This window comes from Lathyrus oleraceus, chromosome 3 (assembly GCF_024323335.1).
Source record: "Lathyrus oleraceus cultivar Zhongwan6 chromosome 3, CAAS_Psat_ZW6_1.0, whole genome shotgun sequence".
Classification (NCBI taxonomy): Eukaryota; Viridiplantae; Streptophyta; class Magnoliopsida; order Fabales; family Fabaceae; genus Lathyrus; species Lathyrus oleraceus.
In genome coordinates, this window is record NC_066581.1 from 164,280,989 (window position 1) to 164,307,746 (window position 26,758).

At 41.1% G+C, this 26,758-nt stretch overlaps 1 protein-coding gene and 1 long non-coding RNA gene across 2 annotated transcripts; one reads left to right on the forward strand and one right to left on the reverse strand.

Moving 5' to 3' along the window:
- Window positions 1-9,444: 9,444 nt before the first annotated feature.
- Window positions 9,445-11,115, reverse strand: LOC127126017 (uncharacterized). Its single transcript, XR_007804872.1, has 3 exons — window positions 10,469-11,115; window positions 10,159-10,362; window positions 9,445-9,790 (listed from the first exon to the last, which is right to left on the reverse strand). It is a non-coding gene; the product is annotated as an uncharacterized LOC127126017 (long non-coding RNA).
- Window positions 10,611-20,082, forward strand: LOC127126015 (uncharacterized). Its single transcript, XM_051054878.1, has 3 exons — window positions 10,611-10,736; window positions 16,093-16,158; window positions 18,406-20,082. Exon 3 carries the CDS (start codon window positions 18,436-18,438, stop codon window positions 20,074-20,076), a length of 1,641 nt encoding a protein of 546 aa, XP_050910835.1. The 5' UTR covers window positions 10,611-10,736; window positions 16,093-16,158; window positions 18,406-18,435; the 3' UTR covers window positions 20,077-20,082.
- Window positions 20,083-26,758: the final 6,676 nt, after the last annotated feature.

A 26,758-nucleotide genomic window follows, 5' to 3' on the forward strand; every position in this document is an offset into this window, starting at 1 on the left:
TTTCCTTCTCTTGTTGGTCTTCTACCCAGTAACTAGTAGTTGTGAATCCTACTTTTTCCTCTATGCAGAGACTATCCTTGATATGTTCACTTTAACCAGTGACGGATTTTCTCTTTTTTGGTATTCTATCCAGTAACTGATAGATGTAATCCCTATTTTTACTTCCCTTTTCAGAGTCTATCCTTGATATGTTCACTTTGACCAGTGACGGATTTTCTCTTTGATTGGTCTTCTACCCAGTAATCGGTAGTTGTAAATCCTACTTTGTCCCCTTGCGGAGTCTATCCTTGATATGTTCATCCTAACCGATGACGGATTTTCTCTCCGACGGTTTTCTATCCAGTTTTCGATAGATGTAACTCCTCCCTTTTTGGTCAGTTGGTATATCCTTGATATGTTCATCCTAACCAATGACGGATATCCTCCTCGATATTTCCCGGGAAAGATAATCCTTGATATGTTCATCCTAACCGATGACGGATTTTCTTCCCTGTTGAGTTTATCCTTGATATGTTCATCCTAATCGATGACGGATACTCTCACCCTTGGTCTTCTGCCTAGTGACTGGTAGTTGTAAATCCTATTTTCTACAACTTTTCCCCAGCAAGGTTATTCTTACCCAATAACCGGTAATGAATACTCCCTTCTGGCGGTCCTCAGCGAGTCATCCTTGATATGTTCATCTTAACCAATGACGGATGTTCTCTCTGTCAGATCTTTATCATCTCCTTACCCAGTAATAGGTAGTAGATAATATATTTCTGCTTCTCCTGTGTTGAAATTTTATTTCTCCCTAGTTGAGTTGAGTGCGCATGATTCGAGTACCTCAGTTTTATACTGATTTATTCGTATCCCATGAAGATGTTTGTTTCCCCGGCTGAGTCTTTCCATTTTTGTGGAATCCCTCTAGTCCCCCAGTAGTTTTAAGTCGTAGCTTGGCCTACGCATAACTCCTTTTTATCCCCTCAGAGTCTCTGTCTCCCCAGTGAGTTTTCCTTACAGAATGCATTGTACTCCTGCAGATTTTCGGTCTCCCTGATTTCTTTTTCCTTTGTGGCAATATCTCACCACATAGCATTAACATTTGCATTCAATCATATGCATCATGAGGTATCTTAGGGACCAAAATTTGTTTCTCTATTTTGTTATTTAATCTCATTCTACTGAGTCGAGCCAAAGATTTTAACCTTTACCTCCTCAGTTAGAATGTCCTTAAATAGGGGCATCTGTAAGATCCCAATTTTGACCCTAAGATCCCTCATGTAATTCCATCATAAGCATTAGCATTGGGATCATGTCTTGGCATCCTCCTTATCCCTCTTTCATTGGGTTTGTTTTGGGAGAGATCACCAAGCATTTGGTGATTATATCATACTTTTATTTTATCATTTCACTAACCAAAATACCAAAAATATGTCTTTGCATTTGTCTAACTCTTTTGTAGGTAGGGCATTGATCTCATTTGATTCATCAAGTTCACATCTAGGGTTTGAGACCCTCATGAACAAAGAGCACAACCAAGAATTGATTCAATAATGGTTATGAACATCATATATGAATCCTACATGATATATTGGTCAAGTTTTCTTCAAGAGTTTGAGGGTGATTTGCCTTGGAAACCCTAGTTTGATTGGGTATCTTGAGTAACTTCTCCAACAAGCTATCTCACCAATTGATCAAATTTCTCAAGGGAAACTTCAAAATTCATCATCTTATGCATATATCATCTACCATGAGCCAAGGAATTCAATAGAATTGGAAATTAGCAAGTTGGTTGATGGTGGTTGGCCAAATGAATTCATCTGATCAAAACTGGGTCTCCCTAGACCCTATCTCCTACACTTTTCACCATATTGTAGCGGGGTATTTGTTACCATTAGAGATATTGACTAAATCCAAGATAAACCATACAAGTCGAGTCGCCACCGCACTTCTGTTTATCCAAAGGAATGGTTAGAAAGCGAACAATAACCTAAAAGTTTTATCGAATCAAAAACTAATAAAAATGTCAGAGATTTGGGTAAGGGGGGTGGTTATGCAATGGGAAGGTTTTAAGCACCCAAAACATCCTAGGTACTCCTAGGGAGCCCTTTTTATAAGTGTTGTTCTAGTCTAAAGGGTGTAGGTATATCTAAAGTACTATATACTAAAAGGAAGGTTAAAAGAAAATGACTCGCAAGGATGTCGCATCTACTGCCTACGTATCTTATCTGAGTATGAGAATCAGAGTCTTCGTAGCTCGGCTACCTATGGGTTAAAGAGAAGTGTGCTCGGTAAGACGTCGCGTCTTATGCCTACGTATCTCATCTGGAATGAGAATCAGAGCAAAACGTAGTTCGGCTAACTAGGGGTTAAGGATTGCCATCTGAACATGGACTTACAAAAGAGGACACCAGCTGTGTCAAAGGAGGGTGGGCAGTGTGTTCCACGTCCTAGCATTAGGTGTCGCAGCTCGCTGAATCGAGTCTTAGGCAGTTACCTCTTTGCAATAGAACGGACTGACATGCCACAAGATCGGAGACGCACGGAAGGTCTAAAAGTGGGGAAGCTCTGCTCTAGAGTTGTCATGCAATGTGGACCTATGTGTTAGGATTTACAAATGGGAACATCTACCTAATGTTAGCATGCAAAGAATAAGGGAATTCTACCTATGTTATCATACAAAGGGTTCTACCTAATGGGTGCTACCTAAACGGAACAAGAGCTGACAGATGGAGCGCGGAGAGGAGTTATGGATAAGGGTAGATGGCGATGTCGGAGGCAATCGACTTCCAGGTAGATGGCGATGCCTGAGGCAATCGACTTACAAGAGGATGGATGAATGCGTGCTGGTTCTGTTAAGTTTTGAAAATGATTACTCGACGTTGGATCGAGCTTTTGATCTTATTTTGAAATGGTTATCGGATGTTCGTTTTAATTCTTGTATTAACAGGTGACTAAAGAAATAAATATTATACACTTTATGGGAGAGGGGTACATTTGTTATGGATGGGGATTGTTCATGGCAAACAAACAATAAGAATATATGCCCCATACATCATACAAGTAGGCAACAGTTATCAATCAGATCGGATAAATAAACAATATATAATCAAACCAAAGAATCAAATAATGGAGCATTTAAACAATGCATGGGAGTATGAACATGTTAAATAATCAAGCAATAGAAAGCATGAATGAGAGAAACAAGTATAAAAGATAACAGATGAATCAAACAGATGAAAATATGCACACGAAGGGTCCACTGAATAATTTAATCAGGAAATGAGGTAAGGACCAAATAAAATCAAGGTAAAAGGGTTCTAATATATGGCATATGAGATGAACGAGGGAGATCAAAAGATCTCTTCAATTGCCATAAGCAATCCCTAAGTCAAACATCGATCATAAAGAAGTCAATTGAAAATTCAAGTCAACTTAAAAAATAACAAATAAATAGCAAATTAATCAAGAAAATTATGAAAAACTAAACTAAATAAGGTGGGGTCAGGACATCATCATCCCCCAAAAAGATTTTAAAAATAATGAAAATTGGTACGTGAATTAATTAAAATAAAACAAAAGTCAAATTAAAAGTCCACCAACCAAACTAGGTCAAAAATAAATCCAAAAATAATTGAAAATGTGAAATAAAATTTCAAGAAAAGGTTAGGTTAACCATAAGACAGTGGTCAACCTTCATCCCAAAAATAAAATGCTAACAATAATTTTAAGTCATAAAAATAAAATCAATAAAAAAAATGTGTTAAAATGGACCATTTAGAATAAATAATTAAAATAAAATATTAATATTAAAAAAATACGAAAATAAAGATTATATAAAATTAAATAAAACGTTAAGAAAAGTGAAAAATATTTTTGGGTAATTTTATGGACGAAGAAAATATTTTAAATAAGAAAAAGAAATATGAAAATGGAAGGATTAATGGTGATGAAAATGGTAAGCAAGCGTAGATATATCAAAACATGGCCATGGAAGAGATGATTACCTAATGGAAAATAGAAGTGGAATGGAATCTGATATGTGATGAAGCTTTGCCTCCTTGCCACGAAATTCCAATGCTCCTTTAGGGTTAGGGTTTCAGCTTCTTAAATAGGGTGGATTAGGTGTTCTCATGGGCTTTTTAATAAGTGATTTATCCATAAGAATAAAAGTGTGAAGTGAGGTGTAAAATGTTGTTATTTTGGGCCAAACTTAAGTGAATGGATGTCCAATGCATGGCCAAAAGAGGTAAAAAGCGTGACTGGTTTGTGCAGCATGCTTAGAAAATCAGATTGGGCCAGCCAGACCCAAAATCTACCTAGAAAATCAAGTCATGGTGGCCACTTTAAATAAATGTATCTCTCAAACCATGGATCCAAATGAGATGATTCCAAAAGGATGTGAAAGAGGACATGGCAAGGTACAATTGTTGTAAAGAAAGTATTTTAAAATAATGCCTTGAAGTGCAAGAAAATTGGCCAAGAAGTCTTGACAAATTTGGAAGATTTTGGACTTAGAAATTTTTCTAAGTGTCCTAAAAAAATGTCTCACTTTGACTAAGCATAAATTTCTGAATTCTAATCCAAATGGAGCAAACTTTATATCTCTAGAAAGCTTGGAACAAGAGGAACAACTTTCATGTTGGAGAAATTTTCAAATGGAGCTTTTATGTTGATACAAAATGGGCTTAAAGTGAGTGCAATAATCATGAAAACTTGCCCTAAATGGAAAGTCAACCATTTCCAAATTAAGTAACTTTTCCAATTCCTGATTAAATGATGAATCCATGATCCAACCTTGATCAAATTTCACATGTAGGATCCCCTAGGCATGGATTTTAAGATTCCACTCTCAAAATGTCAGGAGTTGACTTTTGTGGCCCCATAGTTGACTTTTCCCAAACTGTCTGATTCCCGATTCCATTGATCAATTAAAGCACTTCTATCTCAAATAAAGAGCTGATTTTTTGTATGTAGACCCTTGTGGACATATGGAGGGCCATGGAAAAGAGTTTCACCCAAAGAATCAGAAGTAAACTGATTTTATACCAAACCCTAGTTTTAGGGCAAAATGATGAGGAACTGATTGCACTGATTGTCAATGGATCTTTCTGAGACAATTGTGAATCTTCCTAGGCCAAGATGCCTCTCTAATCATGATATGGATGAGCTCCTCTACTTCCAACCAAACATTGCATGTTGCAGGTAGCCATGAAACCCTAATTTCTGATTAAATCCAGATGAACACTCTGGTAGCTTTGAATCCTTCACTGATGAACTGAGGACCATAATAAGATACTTGGACCCCCCCCCCCCCCACTTTAGTCTAAATACCGGAAAACTGGCCTGAATTCCAGAAGTTGCATCGACCTGAATGTCGGAAACTTTTTCGATCTGAACATCGGAAGATATTAGATTATCAAACATCGGTATGAACACCGGGAAACTGGCCTGAATGCCACTTCGGTCTAAATACCGGAAAATTGGCATGAATGCCACAAGTTGCATCGACCTGAATGTCGGAAACTTCTTCTATCTGAACATCGGAAAACTGGCCTAAATGCCACTTTGGTCTGAATACCGGAAACTTCCATGCCTGTCAGCATCGACAGAAATAGGGAAAATGATAATTGAGGCGGCGCGTGGGCCAACGACCCCTGCTGGGAATAATAAAGATAAGTCATGAACAATCTTCAGTCTGAGTACTGGAAACAACTTCTGGCTTATCACTTGGGATACCGAGAATGCCTTATGCTTTACATGCGTATGTTTGAATTTTTCAATGGCGTAATGCTCCATGAAAATGGAAATGCTACGCAATTTGGGAGGATGCAATGCAATATGATTCTATATGCAGGGATGCGAAATGCTTGATTAGAGAGAACGCCAAGCTGAGGCAAGGAATTCTGCTGGGGAAATGATCACCATCTTCTGGACCCTGGCAAGGTTGCTGGAGATGCAAAACACAAAGAACTCTATGGGAAAATGACCCGCCACACGGTGTTCTGGAAAATAACAAAATACCGAGGCTCTGACTGGGGAGAGAATGGCAATGAAAACTTGCTGCTGAGGAAAGCGATAGTGGTTCTGGCAACCATAATCTGCGAGAGAGACGACTCAGCAGGGGAAGCAAACACCGATACGATACCGAGATTCTGCTTCAAGGAAAGAGACCATGGGTCTAGCGTCGAGATCATCGATCTGACATCGAACTCTGAGGAGCAGCCGCTTCTGTTGGGAAGATACAGTCTGACACTATCAACTCCACTAGGGATATACAATCAGACACTGTCAACTCCGCTAGGGATATACAGTCAGACATTGTCGACTCTACTGGTGAATGTATAATCTGAAACAAATGCTTGGGGAAGTACAGCAGTGAGAGCCTGCTGGGGATTGAAGAATCCAACGCTCGGACCAGCTCTGCAGGGATAAGATACCAAATTCCAACTGTTGAAGAAAAACATTCGCGATCATTTGATGGGGACCTTAAGGAAATGCCCCGAGTGTACCTGTTCTGAATAGACGATCCAAAGCACTTAAAATTTACAGCAATTTTCAATGTTTATTAAGCACATACCTGTAAAGCTCTTATGTTTCATGATGCAATGTTTATCAAAAACTTGGACGTCATTTTTGCAAACAAAACAGTAAAATGAAAATGAACACAGAGATGTACTGAATAACATGATTTTATTGATTGAGTGGCCTCTGAATAGGCATTTACATCAGGAAGCAATCCCTGGAAAGAGGTAATTGCACAACAGATAAAAACAGAAATTAATCTAAAGGCAATGTGAAATGGATTTCTATCGGGTTCGAATTATGCTATGATTCGCTCGTCTTCAAGATCCTCCAGATGATCAGCTTTCCAAAAAAGGTGATTGGCCTGTTTCCTATCCTTCGGAAGTTTCCGGTTATCAACACGAGATGATATTCATAACTACTCAGAACGCAGCCATTCGCTTAATCCCTAACTTTTGCCTGGATCGCCCTTTCGGGTTTTCAATCCACCGGGATACCCATTTTTGCCTAAGTTTCCCTTTCAGGTTTTCAACTTACCGGGTGTACAATCTTTTCATTTTTTAATCCCTAACTTTTGCCCGAACCTTTTTCATTTTCTTGGTTTGCCGGGATGCCCATTTTTTTGCCTGGACTATTCTTTTTAGCGTCCAACGGGTCTATTTTATGCGAAGTATTTTTTAACTGCGTCTGAGTTCACGGGGGAAGTGAAGTTTTCACCATCCATAGTTGCAAGCATTAAGGCTCCACCATCAAAAACCTTGGTGACAATATACGGTCCATCATAGTTAGGAGTCCACTTGCCCCTGTGATCTGTTTGAGGAGGAAGGATCCTTTTCAACACCAAATCTTCGACTTGGAAGCATCGAGGACGCACTTTCTGATCAAAGGCTCTCTTCATCTGACTTTGATACAACTGCCCATGACAAATGGCTGCCATTCGCTTCTCTTCGATAAGACTCAACTCATTGAACCTTGTCCGAACCCATTCAGCTTCGTCTAACTTGACATCCAACATGACTCTTAGAGAAGGAATCTCCACTTCAACAGGTAGGACTGCTTCCATACCATACACAAGGGAATAAGGGGTTGCCCCGGTCGATGTACGTACTGAAGTACGGTACCCATGCAAGGCGAAGGGTAGCATCTCATTCCAATCTTTGTACGTAACGACCATCTTCTGCACAATCTTCTTAATGTTCTTATTTGCTGCCTCAACAACACCGTTCATCTTAGGACGATAAGGGGAAGAGTTGTGATGTTGAATGTTGAAGTTCTTGCACAACTCTTTCATCATTTTGTTATTGAGGTTAGAACCATTATCAGTAATGATTCTTTCGGGAATCCCATAACGACAAATGATTTCTTTCTTAATGAATCGGGTAACCACATGTCTGGTGACCTTCGTAAATGACGCTACTTCGACCCACTTTGTGAAGTAGTCAATGGCAACAAGGATGAAACGATGCCCATTGGAAGCAGTCGGCTCAATATTTCCAATCATATCAATGCCCCACATAGCAAATGGCCACGGCGAAGACATCACATTCAGAGGATTTGGCGGCACATGCACCTTATCAGCATAAATCTGGCATTTATGACACTTCCGAGCATATTTGAAACAATCAGATTCCGTGGTCATCCAGTAATAACCCTCTCTCAACAATTTCTTAGCCATTGCATGTCCGCCGGCATGAGTACTTAAGAAGCCTTCATGAACTTCCTGCATTAACATGTCTGCTTCGTGTCTATCCACGCATCTGAGCAAAACCATGTCAAAGTTCCTCTTATACAGCACATCGTCTTTGTTCAAGAAGAAACTTCCTGCCAATCTTCTCAAAGTCTTTCTATCATTGTTAGATGCCCCTACAGGGTACTCTTGGTTCTTCAGAAAGCACTTGATATCGTGGTACCAGGGCTTGTCATCAACTACCAGTTCAGCAGCAAACACATACGCGGCCCTATCAAGGCGCATAACATCAATCCTGGGAATATGGTTCCACCGAATCACTTTGATCATGGATGATAGAATAGCAAGAGCATCTGCCATCTGTCATACCCTAAAATTCCCCATACCCTTCACATTGATCTTATAGGTCACTAACCCTAATCATTTGTATATCATCATAAACATTCATGTCATCTGCATAAGCATGGCTCAACACAAGGAGACAAGTGACTTGAATTCGTGGATTGGTGCTTTCCCCTGGTGGATACATTGATTATTGGCACATTTATAATCCCATTCATTTTCTTTGACCATGGTCCATTGTCGGTTAAGGTCACTCATCCCTTGCATGATGTTGGTTCATAATATGTGGTCGAATTTGAATTAGATTTCTGTTTGAGTCTCCATGAGAAACCATACTTGATCATATTATTTAGCATAAATATCCATGTGATTTCATCTTTTTTCCTAGTCAATAATTCAAAAATTAATCCTTGATAGTTCCAATCGATTTTGATAATTCAAAATTAATCCTTGATAGTTCAAATCGATTTTGATAATTCAAATTAATCTTTGATAATTCAAATCGACTTTAATGATTCAAATTAATTCTGGATAAGTCGATCGGAGTTTGTTAATTCAAATTAATTTTTAGAATTTTCTCTTTTTATTCATTTTTATTAAATGGGCCAATATTGTTTGATTTAGAGTTGGTCCATTCATTCATTTTTTCTTCATAACAAAAACTCAGCATTTGCATTGCATCAAGGCCCACTTCTCTTGTTTTGGTTTAAGCCCAATCCATTTTTGACCCAATTCCATTTAAATCCATTTTACCAATTTGTAAAACCATTAACAATATCCATTTTTAATCCAACATCCATTACTAAATCCAAAAATCCAATTCTCCATTCGAACCCATTTTTTACATATCCAATATCCAAATTCCTTTTAGCAAACAATTTAAACCCACTCTTGTTTTTATCCATTCATTATCCATTTTAACTACATATTACATACATCCATATCCACTTCCAATGTTGTTCATCCAAAATTCACAAGAAAACCATTTGTCCAAATCCAATGTTAATGTACAATAAGGAAAAATGAAATAATTGCAGCAGGAAAGTACATGTGAAAACAATCCAAAGCTTCAAGCCACAACAACTCAGAGTTGCAAAACGCAGCTAATGCACGAGCCTCCAACAAAACGCACGCCAAACTGCAACAACACCAAAACGCAGCAGTGCAAGCGCCAAGCTCTAAGCCATAGCCAACCTCCAAAACGCGAACACCACAGCTCAAAACAACTTTCGACTCACAACCGAGAAGTTCAACCTGCAGAATAGAAATTTCAACAAAAAGAATTCAATTCATTAACAGAAACATGATTTCATTTAACACAAATTACATTTCATTTGGATTTCGATTAACTTAGCTCCAATTAAGTTCTAATTCTCTAACTGTAAACTAACTATCACCTAATTGCAGGGCTAAAAACCATAATTTCATTTCACTTAAATTTGACACTTCATTTCATTGTAGCGGATCTAACAAACTTTAGAATGTCTAACTAACTCTCTCATTTCTAACATAATCACTAATCTCCATAACAACCCTCACAACCTCACTCTCATATCAGAACGCAAACTAATAGCAGGAGAAGGAGAGAAGAGAAGAAGAATGGAAAGCCTATGAATACGCACCTTTAACCAAGCTCTGGAGGATCCTTCAACCAAAAATCGGATTCCATTTCTTTCCATCACCTTCTATCTTTCTGAGTTCTTCACCAATTGGACTCAACTCTCCATTCATCTCTTCCATCGGCAATTTCTTCTACAAAACCTACAACAGAGCTACCGCGCGCAAACTACTTCATCCTCACCGCTCCTCATCATCTCCATCCATCACTGTCAATCCAAAAAAGGAGTGTGAGACTTTGAAGCAAGGGACGAACCAGGGCCAAATTTCAGAAGAAGAACGGAGAAGAAGAACAAGAGGACACCAAGAACGTACCTGAAGTCTGCATCCGGTGAACGTCGTCGTCACGCCGTTCGGTTTCTCCAAAATCCATTAACGAACCACACTGCAACAACTCGGCCAAGAACCGCAACGCGTTACCAGAATCGTATCGAGTGAGCAAGAAAAGGAAGAAGGTGCGATCTCAGTTGAAGAAAACGGAAGGTAGAAAAGGCGCTCAAACTAAGAGAGAGAATTCATCAATCGAATCGGAGCAACCACATCCATGGTCCACTGCTCATCCCTGCCGGAGTTCATACCAAAGGTATTTATTTCTTCCCTCGTTTTCACTGTAAGCTTGTTATTGGAGCGTAGGTTCTACCGGAGGATCATTATCCTTGAACTAGTTAGATGAGTTATCACGGTTTCGCCACCTGATTTAACCGACAAATCTTGAGATTCATGGAAACTCTCCTCCGATTCAGGTTGTTCGTTAAGAATTAGGAGAAGTTAATTTTGTAGTTAGGTTAAGATCGAAGAACAATTTGGTTTGGTGTAGTCTCAATAGAAGGTCAGATCTCCACTGTTGTCGGGCGTGAGTTTTGGTGCGGCGGAGAGAGAGTTTGAGCGGAAGCCGTGTGAGAGGAGAGAAGCATGTCTAGGAAGTGCTTTTGGAGGAATCACTTTTTTGATTCTGTTTCAATGTGCACGAAGAACACCATGATAGACTGAACTTGGTCCCTCATTCCATTGCCTTGCTAAACACGGGCCCGGTTTAGGCCCAGCCCAAACAACCTCACCTTGCACCCCCATTCTATGGGCTCGCACCTCCAACTGGATCTTGGTCCAGTCCATTAGTTTTTTTTGTTGATCTTTTTGCTGCTAATTGATTATAGATTAAGGGAAGGTAATTAGGATTTCAGATTTAACTGCTTATAGGATTTTAGTAAAAAAATGATTAAATGTTAATTAGATATTAGATTTCTAATTAGATAGAACTAGCTAGTTCGTCATTAGAAATACAATTAGGTTTTTAGGGAGTAATTAGAATTAAACTTTAGAAGTTTGGAATATTAAAATTCGATTTAGTTTAATAGAATTAGGAATATTAAATTTAGGCTACTATTTCAGATAATTAGATTTTAGATTTCTAATTAGATTATTAGAGTTGGATTAAAAACATTAGAAATAGTATTAGAAATTAATTATAGGATTCATTAATTAGAATTAGAATAATTTTTAGAAATAATAGTTTCAGAACTTTAGAGTTAATTAGAAAATATTGGAAATATTCCTAGAAAGAGAATTAGAAATATTACTTAGGTTTAGAATTTAATTGGCCTTAATTAGGATTTTCATGAAGTAGAAATAATTCAATATTAACCATAATTGTGAATTGACGATTGTACCCCTAGACTTAGGAATAGGCTAATCTTGCATGCTCCCCTAGTTTTAGGACTTATAGAATTTTCCAATTGTTCAATTAACCTAGCTATTATTTCTCATGGAGTTAACCTTGGTTCCAATGCATGTTTAGATAGAGCTTAGACTTTAGATTTAATTTTCATTTGAATGATTTTACTTTCGCACGTCCCTTGTACTTTACATGTACCCCCATCCCCTTTCCGATGTACGCATTTACTTGCTTTCTTTTATTACTTTATAGTTACTCCTTAGGCTTTAGGAACGCACACCATTCAAAATCAATAATCAAACCCTTGATCCAACGTCAAGCGGTCTCTTTTTCAAATCAAACCAATTAACAAACCCTTGATCCAACGTCAAGCGGACTCTTTTCTCAAATCAAATTCAAAAATACAATAAATGGCGATTAGGATCGTACGTCAAGAGCCTTAAGCGATAAAGAAGGGATGAGACTGGAGCTTTCCTACACTCATTCTGAATGCTTCGAACACAAGACGTTTGGCTTGACTGTTTGAGGTATTCACCTTTATCCATAGTTTTTAGTGCAATCCGAAATCAATAACACTTTCTTCAAAACTTAAAAACAATTCAACGCATTCAAACCTTTTGTTTGAGCCTTAGGGCGACACCATTCGAAAACCCTTCTTCAAGGTAATAAAACCAACAAAACAAACCAAACAATTTCAAAACCACGAACTACGAAGGCTCTGATTTCTCACTTCAACAAGTGGGCATACGTAGGCACGAGGATCCATTCCTTGGCGAGCACACTAATTTAAAATCTACCTCCACTCTGCAAACCTTTGGCAAGTAAGCATTCGATAAACAATACACACATAAGCGCAAACATCCTAGATGGTTCCCATGGAGTACCATGGATGTGAGGGGTGCTAATACCTTCCCCTTGCATAACCGACTTTTGAACCTGTTCGTGGTTGCGATGACCATACTTTGGGGTTTTCTCGATATTTTCCCTTTCCTTTGGAATAAATAAAAACCGATGGCGACTCTGTATTTTTCGCGTAGCGACAGCTGGCAACTCTGCTGGGGACACCTCCCTAAACAAGTCAAGCCTAATTTAGGTTATTTCCTCGCACGTGTGTGGGTACTTGTCCTTTTGATTGTTTGCCTTATTTATTGCCTTTTGCTTTAAATTTTGTAATCTATCACATGATTCCACGATTCAATGGTAGTGATGTATACTACTTTGATTGCAAGTAACCTTGTGGGAAAGACTCTCCACCCGAGTCTAGAGTGCAAACTTGAGATAGGAGAGGTTGAGTAGTATGGGCCACCGAGAAGCTTTTCTCGTAAGTGTAGCACCTCAAATTTGTACCTCCCATTTGTACATACATTTCATTTTTAGGTCATTAACATTGCATTGTCATTGCATAGTCCATTACATGTCATCAGTCAAGACTAGTCAGGAGGTTCAACTGTGCAAGGCAACAAGAGCATTTTCCATGAGATCAAAGCCCTAGGGTTGTTCCATTGAGCTTACATGTCCCAAGGATCATTTTGAAGTAGCTTGGCCAAGTGTTGAAAGCTCAGAACTCATCAGTGCATGTGCAATTCATCTGAGGCCCATGAAAGTCAACAGAAGTCAACTGCAAGGTCAATTGTGGATTTGGAGGTGGGAATTGGTTAGAGATGATTCATTCATGTTCAAAAAATTCTCATTTGACATTTCAAACATCAACATTGAAGAATTTGAAGTCAGGTCAAGACTTTCCCAAAATAGCAAGTGACCTGTAATTTGAACTTTCCAAAAATGGAAAGGTTTTAGACCAACTTCAACTCAACTTTACATCATCAAGAAAGCTTCAAATGAAATTTTGTCCAACATGAAAGTTGAAGATATTTCTCTCTCATTTCCAAAAAGTCCAAGATCATGATTTTCTCAAGTGTGGTTGAGGAGATATGATCCAATCATGGCAAAGTGTGTTTGAAAATTCAAATGAGCATAACTTTTGAACCAAAGCTCCAAAATGAGTGGTTCTTTTTGCATTTTGATCCTCATGACATGTACTTTCCAAGCATAGCATTACATGGCATAAATTTCCTTTGCATGGGCATGTGCTTGTTCATGAAGATTTTTGAAGAAAAATTTCTAAAATCATTTTTGATGATTGTATGCATACAAAACCAATTCCAAAGGGTGCATGGACTGATTTTAAGTGGATTTGGGCCTTGTATAAGTACTATTCACGCATGCATGGGGTGTATGAGGTGAAAAACACATTTTGCACATACACCTTCAAGCTTGCTAATCTCATTTGCATTTGGCCTAAACATGATTACAGCATCATTAGCAAGTGGTATATATAGATAATCTCAACTGTTTTGGTCATTAGCTTCATTTTCAGATCTAGAACCAAAAATCACCAAATTTCTTCTCTCAAATTTTTTTGCAAATCCTTCACACAAAAGCATGTTCTATTGTTAGATTCATGATCAGGAAGGATTGTTGAGCAAGTTTGGACATCAATTCGAAGCAATTGGTGCCATATTGAACCATACTCAAAGCTTGAAGCATCCATGGAGTTTGGAAATTGAACTGAATTCGTGCATGCTGGAGCTTCTAATTCCTCATCAAATTCATCAACAAACATTGTAGAAGAGAATTGAAGCATTGTTGAGCTTGTAGCATACGATTCCAGGTTCTGCTCATCAAGAAGTTAGGATTCGACCTCTTTAATTCTCAAAATCTTGGTGATATTTGTGTAGATCCTTCATTGGTGATGATGCTGGTGTAAATTTTGAGTGAAATGATACACTGTACACGAAGTTATGGTTGATACAAGTTTTGATGTCATTTTTTATTTGCTTCGATCTGAGCTTGTTATGATGATTCGTGTTTAAATGTTGCTTGATTAATGATCTCCATTGGAAGACCTACACATTGATGTAATTGATTTTGATTTCTGGAGAAAATTTCTGGGAATCGTATGAACACGTGCACTGTTCATCTTCTTCCTCATGAAGAAGATGAAGCTCATGATTCAGCAACGGTTTTCATGTTTAGGCCATGCTTTCTGGTTTGTTTACACGCTGGCTTAGGGTTTGGCTGGGATTGGACCATGTTTTGTCGTGCTTGCGTTTCGTATGGTCCAGATTGTTTTGACCATGCCAATTGAGCGTTTGACTGGTGACTGGGCGTCCCAGTCATTAATGAAACGCTGCGTTTCATAAGGAAGCGCGCGCCAATTTCAAATCCTCACCGGGTTCAATTCCTGGCTGAGGAATTTTTCAAATTGCCATGCGTTTTTTCCTTTTCCCTCCACATTATTCCATGCTAGCTCCATTTTGTTTTTTTTAATTTTTCTTCAACTTCAAAAATCATTATAAATTGAAAATTGCACCAATTTGATCCCAATTTTTTGCTCTGTGTTCCTTATCCTGTCTACTGTTTTATGATCATAAATTGCAAAATTGTGCCTGGCTTAAAAATTGATTTGTCCTAGGGTGATTGAACATGTGTCCATTTATGATATTGCCTTGTTCCTTTCATCATAAAATGCTTGTTTCTTATCCAATGATTCTGAAATTTTGTGTGTGGATTCTAGACATGTTGATGAACAGTTTGGCTTTGGTCTGACATTTTTCCCATGTGTCATTTCTGTTTTATGATTGAGTTAACTTGGTGTGACAATTTGAGTCACCCATTTGGTTGTTTGTTTTGTACCATGTGATTGCCATGCCAAATGATATCCAATGCTCCTGATTTTTTGTATGATGATCATGTTATATGTCTTGTGTACTCATGAATTTTTCCAAGATTATTTGAGTCATTTTGGATTTGATGTGCATTTTTCTTCTTGATGTTTCAAATGTGACTAGCTTTTGCATACCTTGCCATGTTTTGCTCATGAAATGAATATGCTTAATGATCCTGGTGTGAGACTTTTTGAGACTTATTCTTGATTGGATAAGGATGATTCATGTTAAATTTGAGGTTCTGTTTTGGATTTTTTCTCCATCTTTGACCCTAGGCTTTGACCTAGTGGTTTGTGGCTTACATGTGGGTTTTGATTTCAGGTTTAAGCATCCAAGTCCATAGTTGATGATGCTTCCTCATTTGAGCATTGATGTTTGCTTTTGATTATTAACACTTGTGTGTTTTGTAGGTTGATGCTAACTCATTTGAGTTTGCCTTATGGCTTGCTCATTGTTGCCTGAGGCTTTGTCTGTCTGTGTGATTAACTGTTGTTTGTTTGTCTGTACAGTTTAACTGATTGGTTTAGATCTTTTCACAGGTACCTAAGTTGCTTTGAGCTCATTTTGAACTTGCTTTGCTAGCTTGTGGTTTGCTTACCACTGAGGTATAATTCTTTTGACTTCATGTAGTCTGGAAGACCTGTCCTGTTATGTGGGCAGGCACCTGTCTGAAGCCCTCCTTAAGAGGAAATGCTTGTGTTTGTTTAATTTTGTGCCCTGTACATTCAAAGACCTCCTAAGTGAAGAGGCATTGGCAGATACAAGGGATGTGCAATCCATCCCCTGCTATTCAGTGTGTCATTCACCTTGCTCACACCATTGTGTTGATGCATTGTGAATAAAAACCCAAGATCCTGTTGTGTCAGTCATCTGTGGAGAAGAGTTCCTACATTCTGAACTCCCATACTTTCTATTTTGAGTTAAGCTCTCCCAGGCCAGGGATAAGAGCTGTGAGGTCTTACCCTCACTTCCTATTTCATCTACTTCACCCTAACTCTCAATGTTAGGGTTAAGAGCTAGCCACACCCTTTTCCAGTTGGCTTGTTTGTCGAGGTTGATTTGACCCCTTGACTAAAGCCTAGCCTTGTATGAGCCATTTGTTTGTATGTAGTGTGTGTGCTTGCTTTTGTGCTTGTGATTGATTGTGTTGTTTAGGCTAGCTTGCTTCTTGTGCAAGTTAGATTAGAAACCTTAACATAGGGATCATATGCATGACAACTTCTAGGCTCGAGTCGTAGTCTCCCTAGTAGTTTGTGTCTCCCTTTGTCTCTGGTTAGGGTAGAAGTTCTTTCCCTGCGTAGGGGAACTACGTCGCCCTGATCCTCATACCAGATGAGGTACGTAGGCAGGAGATGAGCTGATCTCTCCGGGCGCCCTTTTTCTTTTGCAACCCCTTTGTGTTGTGTTGGAGTCTGACATAAGTCCAGCGATTGGCAGTTGGTTTCCTGTGTCTTGTTTTCTTGTTGGAGTCTGACATAAGTCCAGCGATTGGCATTCGGTTTCCTGTGTGTGTGTTTGTTGGTTCGGAGTCTGATGTAAGTCCAGCGATTGGCATTCGATTTCCATGGTTGCTTGTTTGTGTGGAGTCAGACGTAAGTTCAGCGATTGGCAGTCGGTTTCCTGTTTGCATTTTGTTTGGCGTGCGTTAGCCGAGCTACGAGTGCTCTGATTCTTCTCCGGTCAGAGAAGATACGTATGCATAGGATGCGACATCCTAGCGAGCACGTTTCCCCCGTCCCGAACTACGTCCACTCTGATGTTTGTGCCTGACAGACTACGTAGGCCCAGGATGCGATATCCTGCCGAGTCCTCTTCTTCCGTCCTTCCTGTGTTTCCTTCCAGCCTTGTGCAGTGTTTGAGCAGTTTTTAGCAACCTTATCCTTTCTTTTGTGCATGGATCCCGTCGAGTACGACGGATGCGTAGGGGTGCTAATACTTTCCCTTCGCATGACCGACTCCCGATCCCATCTCTCTCTGGTCGCGAGACCATGTCTTTTCCAGGTTTACTTCGAGCGTTTCCTTTCCCTCTTTTGGGATAAATAACGCACGGTGGCGGCTCTGTTGTTTCGTTTTCCCGCCGGTTTTTCGCGTAATGCGACAGCTGGCGACTCTGCTGGGGAATAAAAGAAGTTGACCTCTTGCTGGTCCATCTTCCCTAAGCGAGTCACTCCTAGCGCTCTTTAGGATAGGGTTTGGTTGCTTTACTGTTTCATTTATTCCATTTATTTGTTTATGTTTGCATTTATGTTTGCATTCATCATATTTTCATCTGTGCTGGTTGGTTGTCTGTTTCTCTGTGGGGTGGGAGTTACAAGAGGTTAAAGGCCCAATACCCAGGCTATGAGTGAACTCTAGGACAACTAGGTATAGAGTGATTCTTGGGAAGCGGGTGGTATTGCGCCACTTAGCGGAACTTGATATCACGAGCAGTTCAGATCCTGATGGGGTATTATCGGTACATACATATGGTGTGTACATGATGATATTCTACGAAAGGGTTGTTTATCCTGCGTTTCTCTTAACCTTACCCTGGCCTAGATTACACCCGTGAGCGGGGAGGGAATGATCATTTTACAGGTACCGTTGGTGACTTGTTGGTGACTCTTGGGTCCTGTTGGTGACTTGGTTCTACAGATTGGGTCTCAGATGACTTTGGGTCTCAGATGACTTTGTGGTTCCGAATTCAAGCCGAAGCTTTGAACCTGTGCTCCGAGATGCACAGTCAGCCAGTCGTGTTTGCATCATTTGCATCATAGCATATTTATTTTCAAAAAAAATAATGCAAAAAAAAAGAATGCGAAAAGAAAAGAAAAAAGAAAAAAGCTAATCTCTTCATGCATATCATTTCTCAGGTTCATTCAGGGGTCTATTCACTGTGAGAGATGGCAGTCATTCCAGAGTTGAAGAGGAAGACTTGCACCTATAGTTTTCACCGTGAACCATTGACGTCTCTGATAGAGTTGAGCAACCTTGTGACCGGCGGTAATCAGAAGGTGTTTGTTGATCAATATGGGGATTTGTTGACACTGTTGAAGATGGTGGTATATCCAGTGCCGTTGCAGACCCTTCTACGGTTCTATGACCCGGAGCTCCGTTGCTTCACTTTCCAAGACTATCAGTTAGCGCCCACTCTTGAGGAGTATTCTATCCTGATGAATGTCCCGATCAGATATCAGGTTCCTTTCTTGGATGTTCAAAAGGAGGTTGATTTCAGAGTTGTTGCCAGAGCTTTTCATCTGGGTATCAAGGAAGTGAGTGACAATTGGAAGTCGAGTGGTGATGTGGTGGGGTTGCCTTTGAAGTTCCTATTGAGGATGGCTAGAGAAGAAGCAAAGAAGGGAAATTGGGAAGCTTTTCATGCCCAGTTAGCCATCATGATTTATGGAATTGTGTTGTTCCCGAGTATGCCCAATTTTGTGGACTTTGCTGCTGTCACTATTTTCATTAGAGGAAACCCGGTTCCTACTTTGTTAGCTGACACTTACTATGCTATTCACAGTAGGCATGGTAAGGGTGGAGCTATCAGATGCTGTCTCCCACTATTGCTCAGATGGTTCTTGTCTCTCCTGCCAGTCAGTGGACCTTTTGTGGATGCTCAGAGAATTCATAAATGGACTCAGAGGATTATGTCTCTTACCTCTTATGATATTAGGTGGCAATCTTACCGGATGGATATGCGTAATGTCATCATGAGTTGTGGAGAGTTTCGTAATGTGCCACTTATAGGGACTAAGGGTTGCATCAATTACAACCCGGTTCTTTCTCTTCGTCAGTTGGGATTTATGATGAATGGAAGACCACTTGATGCTGAGATAGCTGAGAGTATGTATTTTGAGAAGCGGAGTGATCCTGCTAGATTGGAGCAAGTAGGAAGAGCTTGGAGGACCATTGGTGTCAAGGATGGAGCTGTGTTAGGGAAGAAGTTTGCTGTTGCTATGCCTGATTACTTTGAGTGGGTCAAGAAGAGAGTTGAGACTTTGTTGTTGCCCTATGATAGGATGGAGTCATTGCAAGAGCAACCACCTTTGATCCTTGCTGAGAGTGTGCCTGCTGAGCATTACAAGCAAGCCTTGATGGAGAATCGTCGGTTGAAAGAGAAGGAACAAGATACTCAGATGGAGCTTTATAAAGCCAAAGCTGATAAGTTGAACTTGGCTCATCAACTCAAAGGCATGCAGGGTGAAGATGCTAGCAGATTGAAGAGCAAGAAGAGATCTTATGAAGAGTTGGAGACCTTGTTGAATGCAGAACACCGGGAGTGCTTGAGGTTGCAGAGAGCTGAAGCTACTTATCAGAAGAAGATAAGAGACCTGGAAAAGCAGCTCAGAGACAAAGACATCCAATTGAAGAAGGAGGTAGACTTGAGACGTGCATCAGAGAATCAGCTTGGAGGAGAAGTTGTAGAGCTCAGAAGACAACTGAAGGAGAAACTCACTCCTCTGCCCGAGTGTTCAGAATGCGACCTGTTGATAGACCAGTGTCAGTACCTGAAGACGCTCATTCCTGGAGGGCGTCTTTCCTAGCTTGTATCTGTTGTTTATGTTGAGAATCACCTCCAGGCTTGTTGGATGGGATTCATTGTTGTACTCTGATCATTTGGATCTTTGTTTGAATACTGTTGTATGACTCTTGTTGCTCATGTCTATGGATGAGATTGTTGATGTTTCACCTTGTGCTTATTATCCTATGTAGTCTGCTTCTGTGTTGTTCATTGTTGCAGGTTGCCATTTCTTGAAAGATGAATTAGGCTCTTGAATGCCTGAGAAATGAACATATCATGTGCATCATACGCATCATTAGCATCATACACATATCATTTTGCATTACAGGTGTTCTTGATCGAGACTTCTCATTCTAGTTCCTGTTTGAGGTAGGATTGCTGATCAACGTCCACATCGCTACGCAACCCGGTTGAATCAACAGAGGAACATGGACCAAGTGCAAGCAGAGTTGGCTGAGATGAGGGCTAACATGGCCCAATTCATGACCATGATGCAAGGGGTCGTTCAAGGGCAAGAGGAGTTGCGTGCCTTAGCCCAGAGACAAGAAGCTGTGCTCCCACCGCCCAGTCGTGCTTCGCCAGTGGGTGTTCTTGTGAATGATAATGTTGCTACTGCTGCTCCCGTCAATGACTACGCCGTGGGTGATGAGTTGAGGGGTATTCGAATCAATGGACAGCCTCTTGCTGCAGAGACTGTTAATGCCAGAGCAACCCGTGCTCCCACTCGCCATCCTGCTCCGCTGGTTGACAGGCAGGAAGACATGTTTACCTTGCTCAGTGAAGATGATGAGGTTGTAAGAGTTGAAGAGAGGGATCGGAAAGTTGATGCCTTAGCTGAGAAGATCAGAGCCATGGAGTGTCAGAACTCTTTGGGGTTTGATGTTACAAATATGGGCTTGGTGGAAGGATTGAGAATTCCTTATAAGTTCAAGGCGCCATCTTTCGATAAATACAACGGCACTTCTTGTCCTCGCACCCATGTGCAGGCTTATTACAGAAAGATCTCGGCCTACACAGAGGACGAGAAAATGTGGATGTATTTCTTCCAGGATAGCTTGTCTGGAGCTTCCTTGGACTGGTACATGGAGTTGAAAATAGAATCCATCAGAAGTTGGAGGGATCTGGGTGAAGCCTTTCTGAGGCAATATAAGCATAATATGGACATGGCGCCGAGCCGGACTCAGTTGCAGAGCCTATGTCAGAAATCTGGAGAAAGTTTCAAGAAGTACGCCCAGAGATGGCGGGAACTGGCCGCAAGGGTGCAACCTCCTATGTTGGAGAAGGAGTTGACCGATATGTTTATCGGAACTTTACAAGGTGTGTTTATGGACCGGATGGGGAGTTGCCCATTCGGTAGTTTCTCCGATGTTGTGATTTGTGGGAATAGGACAGAGAGTCTCATTAAAGCTGGAAAGATTCAGGATGTTGGTTCCTCATCTTCAAAGAAGCCATTTGCTGGGGCACCTCGCAGGAGAGAGGGTGAGACTAATGTTGTGCAACATAGAAGAAGTGTGAACAGAGGTCAGTATCGCCAAGTTGCTGCAGTAACTATCCCAGCACCTCAACCGCGTCAACAGCAACAACAAAGAGTTCAACCACCACCATAACAACAACAACAGCAACGTCCATTTCAGCAGAGAGAATGTCGGATCGTCGTTTCGACCCGTTGCCGATGACATATGTTGAGTTGCTTCCAGAATTGCTTAGATTGGGGTTTGTGGAATTGCGTACTATGGCTCCGTTGACAAAGATACCACCTGGGTATGATGCCAACGTTCGTTGTGATTTCCACTCTGGTGCACCGGGGCACCATATAGAGAACTGTCGGGCTTTTCATCATAAGGTCCAGGACTTAATTGACGCCAAAACAATCAATTTTGCTCATGTGCCTAATGTTGTGAACAACCCTATGCCTCAGCATGATGCACATAGAGTGAACAATTTGGAAGGAGAGGAAGCCGAAGACTTGGTCGTCAGTGTTGATGAGATTCAGACTCCGGCGGTGGTTGTAAAAGAGCGTTTGCTGAGTAAGGGAGTGTTCCCGGGCTGTGGTAAGGGTTGTTCAGATTGTGTTCATTCAGAGAATGGTTGTGACAAGTTGAGGGCTGGTATCCAGAATTTGATTGATGAGGGTTGTCTGCAGTTTGCTAGGCCGTGAAAGATCGAGGGGTGGTGTCGACTGTCACCATTTATATCAAACCGTCTGAGGGGCGTGGCCAGAGAACTGTCAGTGTATCTACAACTATTGGTACCCCTGTTACCATTTCTGCTCCAGTAACCGTCAGTGCTCCCACTACTATCGTTGCTTTTGGTAGAAGACCGGTTGAGAACAGTAGGGTTGTGCCGTGGAAGTATGATATTGCTTACCACAACAACAGAAGGGTTGAAAGTCAGGTCAGGCCAGTTAATCAGTCTTCAGTGACTATTGGTTTGCCGAGTAGAGTTCCTGTAATTGTTGGTTCGGTGGTGGACAATGTAGGGGGTCCTGGAGGTTTCACAAGGAGTGGTCGTCTGTTCGCACCACAGGTTTTGAGAGACAACAATGCTGAGGTTCTCGCCAAAGCAAAAGGTAAACAAGCTGCGGTTGATGAAGAGCCTGTTCAGAAGGAGGCGCCTGAGGGCTCGTTTGAGAAAGATGTGGAGGAGTTTATGAAGATTATTAAGAAGAGTGACTACAAGATTGTAGATCAGCTGAATCAAACTCCGTCCAAGATTTCTATACTCTCGTTGTTGTTGTGCTCTGAGGCACACCGTAATGCCTTGTTGAAAATGTTGAATTTGGCTTACGTGCCTCAAGAGATCTCTGTCAACCAGTTGGAGGGTGTTATTGCTAATGTCAGCACCAGGCACGGTTTGGGGTTCACAGACTTGGATCTGACACCTGAAGGTCGTAACCATAATAAAGCCTTGCATATCACTATGGAGTGTAAGGGTGCAGTATTGTCTCATGTGCTGGTGGATACAGGCTCTTCATTGAACGTGCTGCCTAAGAAGACTTTGAGCAAGATTGATGTTAAAGGGGTTGTCCTCACTCCGAGTGATCTTATTGTTCGTGCTTTTGATGGATCCAAACGGTCTGTTTTTGGTGAAGTCACGTTGCCAGTGAAGATTGGCCCGGAGGTGTTTGATATTATCTTCTATGTGATGGATATTCAGCCAGCATATAGTTGTTTATTGGGGCGTCCCTGGATTCATGGGGCTGGGGAAGTTTCATCAACTCTTCATCAGAAACTGAAATATGTCTGGAATGGTCAGGTTGTGACTGTATGCGGCGAGGAAGACATTCTGGTGAGTCACATATCCTCCTTCAAATATGTGGAGGTGGATGGTGAGATCCACGAAACTCTGTGCCAAGCATTTGAGACCGTTGCTCTTAAGAGGGTGGCTTTTGCTGAGCAGAAGAAGCCAGGTGCCTCAATTGCATCCTATAAGCAGGCTATGGAGGTGGTCAACTCGGGCAATGCAGAAGGCTGGGGCAAGATGGTGGACCTGCCCGTCAAAGAAGACAAGTTCGGTATTGGTTATCAACCTCTGCAGGCAGAGCAAGGTGAGCAGAAAGGGCCGAGTACCTTCACCAGCGCTGGGCTGATGAATCATGGTGACGTCTTTGCAGCCGGTAGTGAAGACTATGACAGTGATTGTGATCTGGACAACTGGGTTCGCCCGTGTGCACCAGGGGAGTCGATCAACAACTGGACAGCAGAAGAAGTGGTCCAAGTTACTCTTCAAACAGAGTAATTTCCTTTTGTTTTCATTTTGCACAAAACCCTACGTTCTGCCCAAGGCGTAGTGGTTCATTGTAGGGCCTCATCATGTTTTTCAATGATATCATTAATAAAGGACGTTTTGCAAACAATTTTGTGATCCCTGTCTTTCTTGTTTTGTTTTTCACTTTTTTAAAAACAATAAAAATGGCAATGTTTTTGTTTTTGTGACTTTCTTGAACTCTTTTTCTAAAATAAAGCATTAAACATGCAGAATTGATCTTACGGACTCCACTATGAACAGTTCTGTTATGGCTCAGTATGATTTCAATAATCCCATCTACCAAGCTGAAGAGGAGAGTGAGGAAGACTGTGAACTCCCCAAAGAACTGGTCAGATTATTGAAGCAAGAGGAAAGGGTCATCCAACCTCACCAGGAGGAGTTGGAGATTATTAATCTTGGTACTGAGGACGTCAGGAAAGAGATCAAGATTGGGGCTGCTTTGAAAGAAGACGTCAAGACAAGGTTGATTGAAATGCTGAGAGAGTATGTGGAAATATTCGCCTGGTTGTATCAAGATATGCCTGGGTTGGATACCGATATTGTGGTGCATAGGTTACCTCTCAGAGAAGATTGTCCTTCAGTCAAGTAGAAGCTTCGCAGAACTAGTCCTGATATGAGGGTTAAAATCAAGGAAGAGGTTCAGAAGCAGTTGGATGCGGGTTTTCTGTCAGTGACTACTTATCCCCCGTGGGTGGCCAACATCGTTCCCGTGCCAAAGAAGGATGGCAAAGTCAGGATGTGTGTCGATTACCGGGATCTAAACAGAGCAAGTCCGAAAGATGACTTCCCATTACCTCACATTGATGTATTGGTTGATAATACGGCTCAATCCTCGGTTTTCTCTTTCATGGATGGTTTTTCTGGTTATAATCAGATTAAGATGGCGCCAAAGGACATGGAAAAGACGACATTCATTACACCTTGGGGCACGTTCTGCTATAAGGTGATGCCATTTGGGCTGAAGAATGCCGGTGCTACCTATCAGAGGGCTATGACGACTCTCTTTCATGACATGATGCACAAAGAGATTGAAGTGTACGTGGATGATATGATTGCGAAGTCGCAGACAGAAGAGGAGCACCTGGTAAATTTGCAGAAGTTGTTTGACAGACTGAGAAAATTCAAACTGAGGCTGAATCCGAACAAGTGTATGTTTGGGGTGAGATCCGGTAAGCTGTTGGGCTTCATTGTCAGTGAGAAAGGGATTGAGGTTGATCCAGCAAAAGTAAAAGCTATACAAGAGATGCCTGAACCAAAAATTGAAAAGCAGGTTCGTGGGTTTTTAGGGAGATTGAATTACATTGCAAGGTTTGTATCTCACCTAACTGCCACGTGTGAACCGATATTCAAATTGCTAAGAAAAAATCAAGCAATCAGGTGGAATGATGACTGTCAGAAAGCTTTTGACAAGATAAGAGAATATTTGCAGAAACCTCCAATCCTTATACCTCCAGTTCCTGGGAGGCCTCTGATAATGTACCTGTCAGTGACTGAGAACTCGATGGGGTGTGTATTGGGACAGCATGACGAGTCTGGTCGAAAAGAGCATGCCATATACTACCTTAGCAAAAAGTTTACCGACTGTGAAATCAAATATTCACAGCTTGAGAAAACTTGTTGTGCTTTGGCCTGGGCTGCTCGCCGACTGAGACAGTATATGTTGAGCCATACTACTTTATTGATTTCTAAGATGGATCCAGTGAAATACATCTTTGAGAAGCCGGCTCTCACCGGACGTGTTGCCCGTTGGCAGATGATTCTAACAGAGTATGATATCCAGTACACGTTGCAGAAGGCCATCAAAGGTAGTATTCTGTCAGACTACCTTGCCGAGCAACCGATTGATGATTATCAGCCGATGATGTCTGAATTCCCTGATGAAGACATCATGTATCTGAAGATGAAAGATTGTGAAGAGCCTCTTGTCGAGGAAGGACCGGATCCTGATGACAAGTGGACATTGATGTTCGATGGGGCTGTGAATGTGAATGGCAACGGTGTTGGGGCAGTGCTTATCAATCCAAAAGGGGCTCATATACCTTTTTCTGCCAGATTGACTTTTGATGTAACCAACAACGAGGCTGAGTATGAGGCTTGTATCATGGGGATAGAAGAAGCCATCGATCTAAGGATCAAAACTCTGGACATTTATGGAGATTCCGCTCTAGTGATTAATCAGGTCAATGGAGATTGGAATACCAATCAGCCACATTTGATTCCTTACAGAGATTACACCAGAAGGATCCTGACGTTCTTCAAGAAGGTGAAGCTGTATCATGTTCCCCGAGACGAAAATCAGATGGCTGATGCCTTGGCTACTTTGTCTTCTATGATCAAAGTCCATTGGTGGAATCATGTGCCACATGTTGCGGTGAATCGACTCGAGAGGCCTGCGTATGTGTTTGCAGCCGAGTCTTTTGTTGGTGAGAAGCCGTGGTACTATGATATCAAGAACTTCCTCAAGAGCCAGGAGTATCCTGAAGGTGCGTCGAAGAATGATAAGAAAACCCTGAGAAGGCTAGTTGGAAGCTTTAATTTGAATCAGGATGACGTGTTGTACAAGAGAAACTTTGACATGGTTCTGCTCAGATGTGTGGATAGACACGAAGCAGACATGTTGATGCAAGAAGTGCATGAAGGATCGTTTGGTACCCATGCTGGTGGTCATGCAATGTCCAATAAATTATTGAGAGCCGGTTATTACTGGATGACTATGGAATCCGATTGTTTCAAGTACGCTCGGAAGTGCCATAAATGCCATATCTATGCTGATAAGGTGCATGTACCACCAAGCCCTCTGAATGTCATGAATTCACCTTGGCCGTTTGCCATGTGGGGCATTGATATGATTGGGAAGATTGAGCCTACTGCTTCTAATGGACATTGCTTCATCCTGGTTGCGATTGATTACTTCACCAAGTGGGTGGAAGCAGCTT

Bases quoted from the DNA above. Each gene is read 5' to 3' on its own strand.
- LOC127126015 (XM_051054878.1), top strand. From the start codon at position 18,436: ATGGCAGTCATTCCAGAGTTGAAGAGGAAGACTTGCACCTATAGTTTT.